The sequence below is a fragment of the Amphiura filiformis genome, chromosome 11 (assembly GCF_039555335.1).
Source record: "Amphiura filiformis chromosome 11, Afil_fr2py, whole genome shotgun sequence".
Taxonomy (NCBI): Eukaryota; Metazoa; Echinodermata; class Ophiuroidea; order Amphilepidida; family Amphiuridae; genus Amphiura; species Amphiura filiformis.
The window spans coordinates 63,305,257-63,321,888 of NC_092638.1; the positions used below are offsets into that span (position 1 = coordinate 63,305,257).

A 16,632-nucleotide genomic window follows, 5' to 3' on the forward strand; every position below is an offset into this window, starting at 1 on the left:
GGCTTGGAGGCTTCTGTTGATCGCTATATCAAAATAGTGTTAATAAAGATGACCCTTTTTGTGTTATGCCACCCTCAGGATAAGGGAACAAACCAAAAGATCGATGACGTCCTATAAACGTTACTGGTTTCGTTTAGGGGGGAGGGGTAAAAATACTCAATTACGTTTGTACAAAAACATCGGTCTGAAAAAATGTGTCATTATTATTATTATGTCAAAATTTTCAACATTTTATTATTACGTTTCTGGCAGGGAAGGAGGGGGTTGGCTGAGAAACGAAACCAGTTACGTTTAAAGGATGTCATCGATCTTTTGGTTTGTTCCCTAACAACCTTGACCTGGCAAAAGTGATTGATGGTTGATTTTGATTTGACTTCCATGTTTAATATGTAGACTGGCTTACTAACAAGGAAATAAACACCTGTTACATCAGGCTGTTCCAGTTTAAATCCATACACCCCCTATGGAAGACACGGCCTTAATATCCCACAGAGGGGTGTAGATTTCAAGTGGAGTCACTCATTCATGTAACTCCATCTGAAATTCACACTCCCTGATTAAGTCTGTCTTTCAGTGGACTATTCCATTTAAAATCCACATTCCCCCTGTGGAAGATTTTGGAAATATCTGCCACAGGCGGAGTATGAATTTCAAATGGAATGAGCACATTAGACAGCTCCATTTGAATTTCATACTCCCCCTGAGAATGATTCAACCTGAATTTTCCCCTGAGGGAGAGTGAATTTTAAATGGAGTTGCTAATGTGCTCATTCCATTTGAAATTCATACTCCCTCTGTGGAAGATATTTCCAAAATCTTCCACAGGGGTAGTGTAGATTTCAAATGGAATAGCTCATTGGTTCTATACATGAACTGATTGATAAAATGTTTCCTGATTGCAGAGATACAGAACAATAACAACAGCTGATAAAATGATGAATAGTAGTGATCTGTTGTTCACTCTATTCACAGTGCTTAAGGCATGCTTCAGGGTTGCCAAACCTGTGGTTTTGTAGCCCAATTAGAGATGATTTTGTAAGTTTGTAACAATTTTGTAGCTTGGCAGAAATTCATTAATGTGATGAATTTTGATATAAAAAAACCTAAATTGGAAAATTTTTAAAGCAATTTTTTGTATAAGATTGATAGAAAATCGTAATTTTACACAAAAATGCCCTGTAAAATTGATTTGACCAAGTTAAACCGTTAAAGTATGCCAGTTTGCTCAAGTTTGCTTACTTGTTTAAGTAAAATTGTGGATGGATATTTGTCAATATGTGTTACGGGCTAAAATTTATTGGCAATCCTAGCATGATACTTCTCCACTGTGTGCTGTTGAGGCATGCTGCAAATTGTGTCATTTGAACAAGATTCTGAACTGGGGTGAAGCATCCTCCACAATGCCTAAATTGTGGCCATCTTGTAACAGCCTTCATGTGATACTTTAACCAATAAGCATTTGAGTGGGGCAAAGTAAATGAAAGGTGGATTCTTACTTATTATTGACGAACATGGATCTGGGCTTTAACCCACACCCAAGGGTGATTTTAAGCGGGCGACGGGCGCCGTTTGGCCCCCAGAAACCAGGCAAGTGCGCTCGTGACAAGGCAAAATAATATAGACGGGCGACACCCATTTTCTCCCGAGTGGCGCTCGTACGTCTCCAACACTACCTGACTCTAAAATTTAAGTAGAAATTACCTGTAAGCTTAACAAGTTTTGTTGACGAAAACATCGTTTTAAAATCATGAACTGCGTACGCACGTAGAATTCAGTGCCCAGGTCAGTCTGCATAAATTATTGTAATTTAGTTATCGGCAGCTTTCCGATCGCACGAAGTTGGACTCGGGGAAAAGATTTCATTCATGGAGTTACCCCGAAGATTTTCGGTAAACTATCGACTATTTCCGTGGGGATGACGTCATGAACATGAACCATGACCCCATTAAATATTAAAATGGCCGTCACATACAGAAAAAACTATGGAAATTGATTGAGTTTTCGCCAAGTTTTTGCACCTTTTTCTGACCACGTTTCGGAACAAAACTGACATGGAATTGAGAAAATTTATCATAGCGACTAGTGATGGAATATCACGGCGGAAATGCACTTTAACGTTTTATTTGAGCAATAAAGTTTGTACAACACCGCACAGTCTGTGCACTGTGTAGTGGGGGAGGTGCACTGCAGAGAGCACGTGTTATGTGAGCGTACTGCACGGTGTAATTTTTTAATTAATTTATTTTTTATTTTTTTAATAACATTATACTGCAGTGCTTTTATTTTAGATCCCCAAACTTATAATAATAGTTTTAAAAAAAGTGGCCCCTGGTTCATCCAAAGTGGCCCCTGGTTCACTCCAAATCTTGGTGAACCAGGGGCCACTTTTTTGCCAAAGTGGCCCCTGGTTCATGTGCTCTTATTTTCACCCTTGCCCACACCCTGACAATGATGAGGGTTTAATCACAACTTGTACACCAGCCATGTTCTGTGGAATCCAGAGAATGTATGTGAAATGGTGTATTAAACTTGATTTCATTGCTTCTATATTCTTATTGCTTTGATTGCTCTCAGATTCTTAGTAGAAATTACACTCTATGTAATTGTATGCTATAAATATGTTTTTAATTTTATCCATTGCTAGCATCCTTTGGTTCCCTACTGGTCAGTTGGAACAGATTTTCCCTGTTTTTATATAAATATGTGGCCTTTATTTTGTATTATTTTATTTTTCAGATGAAATGCAAGTTACAAGCAAAGATGACAGAGAGCAGCTTTTGTCTCATTTATATCAACTCAACAACCCAGATGCAAATATAAACTTGAATGATACAATAAGTAAGTCAATCTTGACCAGTATGCTGGTTTTATACAGTCAGTCTGCTCTGAAGAACAAAGTAGCGACGCAGATGCATACATGCCGACTTTGAAGGCACGCATACCTGCAGTAGAGACGCAGCACTGTGCACTGTTTACACGCTGTATACGCAAGTGTTGTCACTTTGTACTTCAGAGTGGGCAAACTGTACTTTCCTGTCGCTTGCCGCTTTGCCAATCTGACAACGATTTTGCTCTATTGTGCAGTCGCACCAGAAACACTAGCGGTGACCAGCGGCAAGCCAATATATCGATCACTCCACCGCTTTGCCCAAAGCAGCAGATCTATAGGATTTGAATTCAAGTCATCTTGGGAGCAGTGTCACTCTGTAGTATATGAATTTTGGCTAATGAGCACAGAGCGGTGCTGAGTGGCAACATTGGCTTTCAGAGTCATGCCACTGCCGCTCAGCGGCATGCCACGGTATGATGTAGTTTCACATCAAGTTAAGTAGTGATGGCAGTACATGTGGTTAGGTTAACATACATCATTTGCTATGGCCACCAGCAGAAATTATATACTTATATAAACAAAGAATAGTTAGCTTGTTTAATTTTAAGCTTTCTTTATACTTCAGTGACAAGTATTGCTCTTAATCCAATATAAGTCATAAAATGATGCATAAATTGAGATCGTTACAATTAGTGATGAACCGATCCACCCTAGATCGGAAATTGCCGATCCCCGATCCAAAAATTTTCAGATCGGCCCGATCCCGATCCAGATCCGATCCATGTTAGGGCTATTTTCCGACTCAGAATGAATGACGACTGTGACACATTTAACACTTCCATGTATGCTCAGTAGCTCTCAGTAGTACAGTACATATATTTAGTATTTTACCTTGAAAGAATTACTTGATATCCCACGAAATAACTCATTTATGCCGACTTGCGTAGTTGTAAACAAACATGTGTACCATTTAAGCTATGCACACAGCACGTGTAGCACACAATTCTAAGCTAGCGACGCGGCGCTAATCTGGTAAATTCTAGCTTGCTTCTCAAAGTTCGTTAACCCGTGTACCATGAACTTGTGAACCTGCGCAGACACGGTGCACAGTGGCATGCTTTCGATAACAACAAGCTCACAGCGCTGCAGCATAAAATGCGGAAGTATATACAGTCATGTACAAGGCTTTATAGGGTTAATTATGTGATATAACGTAAGGTTTATCATTTTTTGGAACTTAGTAACTATTGTGGGAACACATCATGTACTTCAGTATTTATTAATTTCATCGTTTTTAACATTGTTCAGGTCGTAATATATCTTTTTTATCAAACAATGTTGGATCGGTTCACTGGATCGGTAATTGAGTGGATTTTTACCGATCCCGATCCACATCCGATCTGGCCAATATCGGGCCAATCCAGATCGGTTTGTCACTAGTTACAATAGTTTCAATCAAATTCCTGTTTTGAAACAGTTGAAATCCATACACCCCCTATGAAAGACATGGCATTAAAGGCCCATTCAGTGATTTGCTCATCCGGACAATCATACAAATCATCAAAACTCAGATTTTGGTACCTTTGTCATTGTCAAAGATGTGCTAACATTGTCTTCCGAAAGCTTTGTATTTAAGACATAATAAGGCATCTTATATGGATCTGTAATTTATATACTGACAGTATATAAATTAGCTACATGCATTTCAATGGGGCTTCGACTTTGTCAAAATGCTGTTTCTTTGTTTTTTGCCCAAATTTTTCATTTCAGAAATACCGAACAATTTTAATGACTTATCCTTCACATTTAAATTATAATTTTTTTATACTTTCGCTGGAATCGCTGAATGGGACTTTAATCTTCCACACCGGGAGTGTAGATTTCAAATGTAATCACCCATTCAGGTCACCCCATTCATACTCCCTGTGTGGGAGATTGATTAAGGTCATGTCTTCCATAGGTGTATGGATTTCAACTGCAATAGCTCATTATTTAATTACAGATAAGCATGTTTTTGATATTTTATTGGTTTATGTAATTTTAAACTTTTGTAACTGAATTTATTTATCATTTCAAATTACTGCTTTGAACAGCTGAAATAATTTGGTCTTTTTTTTTTTTTTTTTTTGTAACATTTTCAGGTGCAATAAATCAAATCAGTGGATACGAACGACAGAAATACATAGCAGCTGTAGCTGTATTGCAGTCGCAGGATCCAGAGGGCGCTGTTCAAGTAATACCTGCAGACAGCGCCCCAACAATGGAAGCATTGGAGGAAAACCCTGCATCACGCGAGGGCAGTAGAGAAAATAGTCCAAGATATGCCAGTCCTAGAACTCATGTGCAAGAAAGCACCGAACTTGCAACGAACACGAACACTAAATCCCATGATAGTGACAAGCTAAACACACCAGATAACAGTATATATGCTACTCCGCCGAGCCGAGAAATCAAGCTGAAAAGCACGCCAAGCTCAGGGAGTGAAGGGAGTAAACGAAGTGATGGGGAGGATAGGAAGAAGAAAACTGGGTGAGTGATAATTCCCATTGAAAAATATCGGTAGCACTGTCTGTCAGTGCTGTGGTGCTCTACAAACATTGCGTAATTTCTACAAATGAAGAGCTTTGTTGCAAACCTCCCAAAAAATATCAAAATATCATCAAAGAAAGTACTGATATATGAGGTTTGCAACAAAAGCAGTTTTTGGCAGGATGCTTTGGTAGGATGAGCATCCCGCCAAAAACTGCTTTTGTTGCAAACCCCCCTTATATCAGTGATTATGATGATTTTTTGATGTGTTCTCAAAATTGCTCAAGTGGATGTAAGGGGTTTTGCAACAAAGCTCTTTAAATACTGTACACACTGTCAATGACAACGGCTGCCATAACAAGGATTATCGTGAAATTGGTGATTGATGTTCGAAAATACAGGTACTGTATGGTATTTTGACATCATTTATGGAACACTTTGATGAAAAAATGATGGGGCATTTATTATATGGGGCTTTAAGAATACAGTACATATCAGATGGTCTATTTATCTTGGGCATCGATAATAGTCCTACATCTTTGAAATGGAAATTTTACATTTTTATTTGTAAGTTACATGTATATGATTTTTGACTGGGATAATAACAAGATTTTGGATATGAATACCAAGTCAAGTGGTGAGAAAGGAAGTTCATTGAAGCTTGCCATATCCATTCTACTCTAGACAATTTCAATAGAAACAAAGGAGTGGACATTCCTCCTGAATGGAATGGATTTTGCAAAAGGACCACCAAGCTAATTAATCTCTGTTGTTCTCCACACAGAAGTTCCCTTATTGACGCTTCCTGTCAATCATATTGACATCTCCCTCTTGACACTTTCTGTCGATCACATTGACATGTCCTATTGACTGTTCCCCCTAGTGTATATAAGGAGCATCATCATGTTTATTTAGTTGTTCTGAAGATGGCACTCGCTATAACTCTAAAAGCTCAGCCCTATGAAAAGGACTTCACTAGGGAAAGAGTAAATCTTATTTATGTTTACCAACCTAGAATACAAAGTAATTTCAAATTGTTTTAAAATTGAAAACCATTTAAAGATATAATTTATGTAAGTTAACATTTTGCTTCAAAATTATAATCCCATACTAACTGCACATTATTTTTCTTCAACAGCATAATGAAATTAGTTGGTGCTATTAGCCCCAAAGTTGGCAGAAAGCAACAGAAAAATGAAGCAACTGTGCAAATTTGGCCTAAGATTGGATTGAAAGGTATGTCAGTATTGTGTTTGTGGGTATGTGGGATGTATGTGTTTGCTGACAAAGGAAGACACATGTCATTTCACCTTTATTTTTCAAGTCGTTTGTTTAATTATTATGCATATTTTGTAGGGCGCCTGTGATGAGGAACCAGTGATTAATCTGTGTTTTTCTGCTTTTTTCATCACACCATGCCGGTTCTGATTACCACGGGCGTCCTAAACCATTGTCTTCTTACCATGTGTACTTTAAGTATGTTGTAGTGTAAGACCTTTTAAGGTATATCATGTTAAACATGAATTCATTTTGTATATTGTAGTTTAAGATATTTTACTGTTCAGCGCATCATCATCATCATCATCATCATCATCATCATCATCATCATCATCATCATCATCATCATCATCATCATCATCATCATCATCATCATCATCATCATCATCATCATCATCATCATCATCATCATCATCATCATCATCATCATCATCATCATCATCATCATCATCATCATCATTATTAAATCGTGGACCTCTACATCTACATAAATACTCAACAAAGTTGCATGAAAGCAATATCTAGTTGAGGTGATCAAAGGCGCCAGTTGAAAACAACATGGCTATACAAAACCCCCGGTACCCCAGGTCAACATAAAAAGTGGTAACCATGTGTGTTCTTCCTTTTTTCAAAACCCCCCTTTTCACTGATTTTTCATTGATTTTACCCCCCTTTTTTTGCCAAATCACTGACAAAATCAGGGTAAAAATACCCCCTTTTTCAAGGTTTTCAATGAGAAGATTTCCAGACACCCCTTTTCAATGACTCCAAATATTTTAATATATTAAGTACAAAATGTGCAAGTATGAGCATTACTAATTTGTGTCTGTTGTACTCCCAGATGATCCTGTGTTATTAACTGGGGTAATTACAATGCCTGTATACTGATTTTAATTGAAAATGAACCAAAGAGGAACAATCCCTCGAAGTTTTGTGTACAGAGGCTGAAGACTCGGGCTGAAGACATCGATCGAACGAACCTGTGAAATACCCCTTTTTTTTTTTTTTTGCGGAGACAATGCTCAGAATACCCCTTTTTTCGCGATTTCATGGTCCGCGATTTCAGTCAACAAAATACCCATTTTCCGCGAAATTTAGAACACACATGGTTACCACTTTTTATGTTGACCTGGGGTACCGGGACAAAACCGAGGAAAAAAACCACATGCAACCTGTTCAAGGAGGTCTGTAAACAAATTTTCATGTATAATGCATTTGCAAGGTTTGTTAGATACCGTCTGCAGTTGCTAGGTAAAATTTTGATATTTATACACAATACATTTTAAGTTGGAAATATTGATTTTGAGATATAGCCAAACAAAGGAACTCTTTCCTTTTGTTTCGGAAACTCTTTAACTTCTCATACCTTTTGAACTGGTTGTCCGATTTCAATGGGGTTTTCGGCAAAATGTAACTTTGCAAATGCTGTTTACTATCCTATAAGAAACGGAAAATTGAATATGTCCGACTTCAGGCTCATTTTGCAAAATAGTTGTTGAATTTTATAATTTGTTATATGGATGTTTCTGAAATTGTGGGTACATTGTATTCTGATGTGCTTATTGGGAAAAATGTACTTTTATTGGCTGGCAGTTATAGCTGGAAGAACCACTTTAAACTTTGTACAAGTTGGTCACTTATATATCCAATCTTGTAACCATATACAGGCCTTGCCGTTTGAGGCGAGCGATCGCTCTCGCTCGCCCAAACTCGATTTCTAGCGAGCGATTTTTCACTCGCCATACACACTAAATATCACTCGCTGCGAATCTCCCCAAATCAGCAATTGAATCAGCAAATTTAGCATTTAATCGATTCTGTGCCCTCTCTAAGCGGAGAAAGTCACAAATTTTAGCGCGCTTTGCGCGCATTTCAACACAAATTCATAAATACCATTTTAAGACCAAAGCTCTACTTGATTATACCTAAATAAATAGTATTTGTGAAAATGCGACCACTCGCCTAGCATCATGCTAGCGAGTGATTAACCGCTCGCTTTTAAAATCTAGACGGCAAGGCCTGCATATATTTCTTTTTTTATACATTGTAATATTTTATATCTTGATTTAAATTGCCTTTATTTTTAGGTTCATCTTCAAGCATACCTGTTAAACTCAAGAATGACACCAATACGGAATATGTTATCAAGGAGTGCCTGGCAACTCTCAAGTTGATGGAAGATTTCCGTCTTTATACCATTTGGGAAGTAATCCCAGCCAGTACCAAAGGACTGGAAGGTTAGTTATTTTGTTTGGGATATGATTGATTGATTGATTACCATTTGGGAAGTAATCCCAGCCAGTACGTATACCAAAGGACTAGAAGGTTAGTTATTTTGTTTGGGATGTGATTGATTGATTGATTGATTGATTGATTGATCAATTGATTGATTACCATTTGGGAAGTAATCCCAGCCAGTACCAAAGGACTGGAAGGTTAGTTATTTTGTTTGGGATTGATTGCTTGCTTGATTGCTTGCTTGCTTGATTGCTTGCTTGCTTGCTTGCTTGCTTGCTTGCTTGCTTGCTTGCTTGCTTGATTGATTGATCACCATTTGGGAAGTAATCCCAGCCAGTACCAAAAGACTAGAAGGTTAGTTGTTTTGTTTGGGATGTAATTACAGTGTGATTGATTGATTGATTGATTGATTGATTGATTGATTGATTTTACTCCATTAAAATTTGACCTACAGAGATGAGAAAGCAATACAGTATAGGCCTATTATATACAATATAAATTTAAATTAACAAATACAATGTATAAAACAATGTTGAAATAAAATCTTGGATTACCCAAGTATCATGCTGTATAAATGTCAGTAATTCCATGAGGAATTAGTCACATTTACAAGAAACATTTACATATGTTCTTTTTGCATCAATGCTTAGGGACGACATTTTATGTTATACGTAAGTTTTAAATAATTTGATTTTCAAATATATTGGGTCACCTTCCTTTAGAAACTCAAAATCACTCTCATCTCCGGTGTTAAAAGACCTTCACTGGCTTCCGGTTGCACAACAAATTTAATTTCGCACACTTAACTTGTTCACACATATAAGCCTATACAAAACTCTCAACAACCTCTGACCGGGCTACATCTCATCACCTCTTCATACCCAGAAAGTGTTTTTTTACTCCTTATGCTCCTTTGTTGCCAAATGTCACCATGTTCCCAAGTCTCGCATTCAAGCAAGTGACAGGCAGTGACGTAGGACACATGCCCTGGTGGGCACTGCTTTTTAGGGGGGGTCAAATTGCTCCTGGTTAAAAAAAATTTAGGGTCAACAAATTGTGTTGAAATTTTTGTGATCCCTACACCGCCCTGGGCAAAAAAAAACATTTGGTCAACAATTTCAGTCCAGAAACAATATTTTTACTAGTTTGTGGGCCATTCTTGCCCCGGACATCATACCCCCTACATGTAGCTATGTCACTGGTGACAGGGCTTTTTTCCATTGCAGTCCCTCGCTTATGAAACAACTTGCCTTCTTTGGTCTAAAATTCCTACAGCATCAGATCTTTCAAAATGGTCCTCAAAACCCATCTTTTTTCCAAATAAATTATGTAACTGGTTGTTTCCCTGCCTGTTTTTATTTTCTCTCTGTATTGCTTTTTCTCTTCTTTTTCAGTCCCTTGTGTCCTTGGGTAAAACATGATTCACAAATATCACTGTATTTATATGTGTTACTCTTTATCTGAATGTAGTTCAATCATTGTCTTTTACACAGGTGATGATCGTGAATTGGAGTATGATGAGTTCCCATTGGAAGTGCAATATATGTGGCCTGATCATGTAGCGGGAAGATGGGAGCTTCGCCCGAGACTAGCACAGGGTGGCTCTGTTAAGGTGAATTACAAGTGTAGGACCAATTTAGCATAGATATAAATAGACAGTGTTCTATCTAGATGAGAGTTGATATATATATATGTTTACATTTGGTACGCCCTATCTTGGTCTGAGATAAATACTGCAGGGCAAAATACCAAATAGTTTAAATGGAAGATGATTAACCTCTGGTTTCAAAGCAAATAAATGTATGCATTGCCTTTGACATAACTTCCATCACTCATGGCGCATAAATGTGGCAACAGAAACATCCCATTGCTTGCTCACAGCGCTTATAATTGAAGACCAAATTAAAAAGACTAATTTGCGTATGACGTCCTGTCAACCTGACCAAAAATGCTGTACTACGAAGGTCAGCAACCAATAATGTTGCGCCTTTGCCCTGACGTCAGACGCAAACTTGTCTTTTTAATTCGGTCTTCAATTATAAATGCTCCGATGGCATAAGCCACTGTCGGCCATCTTGGATATTACTTCATAACTGCTGCTGCCCTCAACTTTATGGGTTAACGACTGAGAAACTTGTGTGTTAAAAAAGTGTTGGACTTGCCACCAAAATCTGGCAGTATAAAACTGCGCAGTTGTGTCCAAGATTGTGGAGTTGTGTCCAAATTAACCTTTTGACCACATTTGTTTTTGAGCATATATTTTTAGAACTCCTGAGCGTGATCCTGTCAAAACGGTGTGCAAGACACAGGTGCCGATAGCCAGTCGTGCTTCATAGCACTAAAGTTGTGCTAGAATATTTTCATAAGTACTTCGGTCATCACTACAAGCATAACACAAATACATGCTCAGTGCAGACAAAGATGGATTTAATCTAAAGTTTGTTCGGCTTATATAAGGCGGCAATTATTCGGCTTTTGTTACCGCGCAAGTCAATTAAGTCCTCTAACTCACGCTCGCGTTAATTCACATAAGCGTGCGCCACTTACGCATTATGCAACTTACAGCTAGCGTAAACATTGTGCCCAACTGCGTGCATGCCATTCTATATAAATACACAGTGTTATGAGTCCTATTTTTCCGCCTTCTATAAGCCGAACAAACTTTAGGATATTCCCGTTTATGGGGTGTGTTAATCCCTCTCTCCTCTTTTATTTTTCCTCAGCTTGTGTACCACCAAAATGGACAGAAACCAAAAGGCAAGCTTCTAAGCATATCACTGTCTACACCAGCATATGAAGTAGTAACCTTGGGATTGCAAAAATTTGGGGTGCAGAATTCTGATCCTGACCAATTCTGCCTGCTGGAGGTGGATAAATTTGGAGGTAGGTGGTGGTGGTGGGGAGGGAGGGGTCATGAGATTTGGAATTAAACTGAATAAATCGCTTTTGTCTCCTAATATTTAAAATGGATACCTTTTCTCAGACGTTTCGAATAGCTGCCATTTTAAGATTTGAAGCAAAATTTGTTGTCTCTAAGACTGGAGTTATGCTGTGATTTAAATCACAGCATAAAAGTACATAGAGTGGAGATAAATGGCAAAATTCTGAATGCTCTTGAATTAATGTCAGTTCTAGCCTTAACCTGATAGGGCAAAAAATGAAAAAACTCTGTTTCCAGTGGCAAGCACACATTGATTACTGGCAGCAGTCTTTTGCACATTACAGATTTTCCACTTAATAAAAAATACTAGCTTGAATATTTTCTTAGAAATAGTTATATGATGAGCGGGAGTTATAAAAATGTGAGTATGTTTGTCTTTCTAGTTGTGTTAGGGTAAAATTTTTTGAAAAACATGTTCCGTGTTAGGCTTTTCATACCTGCCACTGGAAACTGTCCTTCATATATTGGGCTCTTCTATTGAAAATCCACACTGCTCCTGTGTAGTGTAGATTTTAAATCTGATAGCATGATTTTTTGGCATGTTTACAGGGATAAAGTGCTTTTTCAAACAATTTCAACTGTTTTCTATTTCTATAATTAGATCTTCATGATGTCGATGATGATGCCATACCACTTCAATTAGATTCCCATGCCTTCGTCTTATGTGATCGATTCAGCAAAGACACAGTAGCATCAAAGGATGACGACGGTACCAGCATTGCTGATGTCAAAAGGAACGACTCCCAAGTATCCAGAACATCATCAAAAGTATCTTTCTCTGGGGTAAGGCTCAGTTTAAAGGGCATTTCGTGATCCACAGCCTCATCCCCCCACTTTTCTCAAAAAAAGTTGAGATTTTCATACCACTGGAAACCTCTGGCTACATAATGTTTATGTACAAAAAATTCCTTGCAGATTAATTCATTTAGCAAAAATATTGTCAAATTTGAATTACGCTCTGGTGTACCAGAACGAAATTACAACAGTGGCCTATGGAGCAGTGTAATACACATAATCATGCATAACTCGCAAACGCAGTTGTGGATATCTACTGAAAAATGTCATAAAAAGAAAATGCTAGGATCACGAAATACTCCTTTAAGTCAATTTGATCAAAATTAATTCTTTATTGTTCTTGTGTCGTATTTCCTGGATAATAGTTTCTATTATCTGTGATGTTTAGTTATTAAGGTAGGCTGATAAACTGGGAAAAAAGTAGGAAATTGACATTGGATCCTATATACATCTTTGCTACCTAACATATTAAGTAGACATGAAAGGTATTGGAAACTAAATCTTTTTCTGACTCCCTTAAGCTGGATAAACAATGTGGTCCAAGATTGACCATTATTATGTTTTGATGAATCCAAGTGTGTGAAAATATTGGATCCAACACATAATGATGATAAAATTGGATGCTTTACACCCAATATTTATTGGTCTCACTATTTTTAAAATATTGGACTCGACTACGTCTTGTCCAATATTTTAAAACTTGTAGCTCAACCAATAAATATGGGCTCAATCCATCCAATTTTATATCAAAATCGGATCAACTTGACTCTGCAATTGCATGTTGTACGCAAACTTTATAATCTAGTGATCCTTGCGATCAGGCAGATAATTTGGTGTGCTTCTGAATTGGAGCATGTTTAATTTTTGACTCTGTGGGGTTGTTTGTGTGTCAGCATGGACCCTTTGGGACAATGGGTACAGGAAAATTCCTTTACTACACTGAGAATAGAATGAACACGGCTGCAAACAGCTGTATGCGATCCGACCGCGATTGTATCTGTGCGTATTTCAAAATACAACACAAACGTACGACCTAACCAATCACAAGTGAGTTGACATGGTCGGATTCACTTCCACATTACACATACGCGAGCGTGCATCACACAGTGTACGCGGAGGATCATCACACTGTTCAGCTGCTTTCATTAATTGAAATTCCCAGGATAGACACAATGAGCATTATAGAAAGTAATAAGAAAAAATATATTAAAGGGATACATAGGCACTCCATCTTCATACTAGGCTGTAAGATTCACCAATTGTTTCACACAAAAAAAAGACAGCACATAGACACTGATCATGAGTTACATATTAATGAAGCAAGACATTTTAATAGCCCCAATTACAACTGCTTATGTGAGTAATTGCCAGAGAAGGAATCTTACACTTCCGACAATGCATTTCTTTAGGCCTGTACTGATATGCTATTTAATGCAATATGGGTCGATAGTGACAAGAAATATTGCAATTGCAAGATTTGGATGAACTCTGTTAATTGAGGTATTTTTTGTTGCATTGAATAGCAAATCAGAAAATGGAAGAAATGCATTGTGGGAAGTGTAAGATATCTTCTCTTAGCAACAGCAAACTAAGAAATATAAATCTATGAAAATCAATGGACAGGTATAGATTGGGTATGAATGTGCTTATTTTTTGTCTTGTTCAGTGAGAAATGAGACAAGTTAATGAGCTTCAAGGGGTATATCATTTTTCACCTGATTTGGCAGTGACATCAGTGCGCGTTTCATTAGGCGCAGCTTCAATCACTAGCGTTCAGTGAAAATGCTGGCATACTCACGCACTGGCTTAAAGATACCACATAGATTTGCGTGAGTGAAACAGCTGCCTCGAAGCATTGATGTCACTGCCACATATATGGGGGGGGGGAATGGTATAGAGCATTGGACAAGCATCAACATTCAGTGCTAGGGCGAAATAGATTAGTCTAGTTTCTTGTGTAACAAGTCATACCCTGTTTTAACCTAATTCATACACAGTGTACGAGGGGGTATCAAAAAGTTTTAGAGATCGCCCAGAAGTGAAAGAGCTATATCAATGAAATTTCGTCAGTGCAATCACTGGTACTTATGTACACTATGGTGCAAAAATGGTCTCATAAGTATGTTTACTTGTTTACAGGCGACGCTAGATGCTAATAACCTGCTGCCCCAGTTACTGCGCATAAACTGCAAGATTGAGAAAATTGAGGCAAGCAGCGTTATTAAGATCCTGCATTTGAAGGGTTGCAGTGCCTAGAAAATCGATGATGAAATGAAAGTTATCTCGGTGGTGATTGTGATATTGTCACTGTTGCTTTTTGGAAAATGAATTTTTATTTCATCACAGATTTTTTGTGCACTGTAACCCATAAAATGGAACTTAATCATGCTACATGCCTCAATTTTCTCCATTTTGCTGGTTATGCGGTTACATAGGCAGGTACTGACATCTAGCGCCTGTAAAAAAAGTAAACATTCTTAGGGCTCATATTGAATTCCCTTACACAGGAAGGTGTGCGCCATCCTGCAGCTTTCCTGTGCTAGCCTTCTTTTGTTAAAATCCTGGGCAGGGTGTATCACTGATGCATATAATCCATCCGTTTTATGACCGAGCTTTCCTGAGGCGCGCGCTTAGCGAGGGAATCCTGCCTTCTTTCTGTGTGAAAACGTGGTAGGGTATTTCAATATGAGCCCTTATGAGACCATTTTTGCATCATAGTGTACGTAAGGACCAGTGGTTGCTGACAAAATTTCATTGATATAGCTCTTTCACTTCTGGGCGATTTTGAAAACTTTTTGATACCCCCTCGTAGTTTTGTTGTCAACATGGAGATGTCAATAGTCAGATATACTAAGAAGTACCAAAAGGCTGCAGCGCTGAATGGTAGTTCTACATATTATACTGCTAATGATCGCCTGAAAGAGTGCAATAGTATTGTGTGCATAAACTGCTAGCCCAGAGTTTTTAATATATACTGGATATTCAACCAAATTACGATGGATTTCATTTATTTTGTGCTTAATTTAAACCAATTTGAATAACACCCAGCCTCATTATTCATCCCATATTTTAATATTTTGACATATGTGACCAGCTCTGACAAAACCAGGAACAAGTCACATTTTTGACATTTCATGATTTGAATAAAAATGTAAGCACTAGACAATAAACCTTAAAATGATACCAAAATTATATAAATAGCATCAATACTTTTCAAGATATGAATAATTTTGTAAATGATACCTTGATATTTTTGCCAAATTGCTATTCTAAGTAATGGACCAATTAGTTTCCTGCCTTACACAGGATTGAATAATGATTATCATAGTTCAACTGTTATTTATTGATTAAATAAACCTCTTTTTAATAAGTACTTTCAAGGATTTGAAAGTACGCTTAGTTCCAAAGTCAAATACCATGAAATTAAGAATTCCAAAATGTCATCTTTATAGGCCTATAATGTATAACTCAAAAACATGTCTGGCGACTTGTTCCGGGTTTTGTTGGAGCTGGTCACATCAGGATTTTAACTAGTCAGACATGTTGGTGTGAAAACCACCTCAACAACAACACTAATATATAACAAAGAAAAATAAACATTATAGGTTATATTATAGCAAAGTTGTTTCAAAAATTGTTTAAAAACACAAGCAATATAAATGTATCAAACACAAAGAAAAATGGATAGGTCTTACACGATACAAATGCATTTTGAAAAAGAATTATTGTGCATTTAAACCAACTTATCATCCATGGGCAGGAAAAACCTGCTATGTGTCTTTAACTATTCAGACATGTCGGTGTGAAAAAACACCTCAACAACAACACTAATATATAACAAAGAAAAATAAACATAGGTTATATTATAGCAAAGTTGTTTCAAAAATTGTTTAAAAACACAAGCAATATAAATGTATCAAACACAAAGAAAAATGGATAGGTCTTACACGATACAAATGTATTTTGAAAAAGAATTATTGTGCATTTAAACCAACTTATCGTCCATGGGCAGGGAAAAACC

At 37.4% G+C, this 16,632-nt stretch overlaps 1 protein-coding gene across 1 annotated transcript in view; it reads left to right on the forward strand.

The window, feature by feature from the left end:
- LOC140163844 (uncharacterized) overlaps window positions 1-16,632 on the forward strand; it is an 84,119-nt gene that overhangs the window by 21,439 nt on the left and 46,048 nt on the right. Inside the window, exons 8-14 of the mRNA XM_072187158.1 lie at window positions 2,737-2,838; window positions 4,972-5,359; window positions 6,498-6,595; window positions 8,725-8,874; window positions 10,369-10,487; window positions 11,599-11,758; window positions 12,418-12,599. Coding sequence (XP_072043259.1) covers window positions 2,737-2,838; window positions 4,972-5,359; window positions 6,498-6,595; window positions 8,725-8,874; window positions 10,369-10,487; window positions 11,599-11,758; window positions 12,418-12,599 — 1,199 coding nt within the window. The remainder of the gene's footprint in view (window positions 1-2,736; window positions 2,839-4,971; window positions 5,360-6,497; window positions 6,596-8,724; window positions 8,875-10,368; window positions 10,488-11,598; window positions 11,759-12,417; window positions 12,600-16,632) is intronic.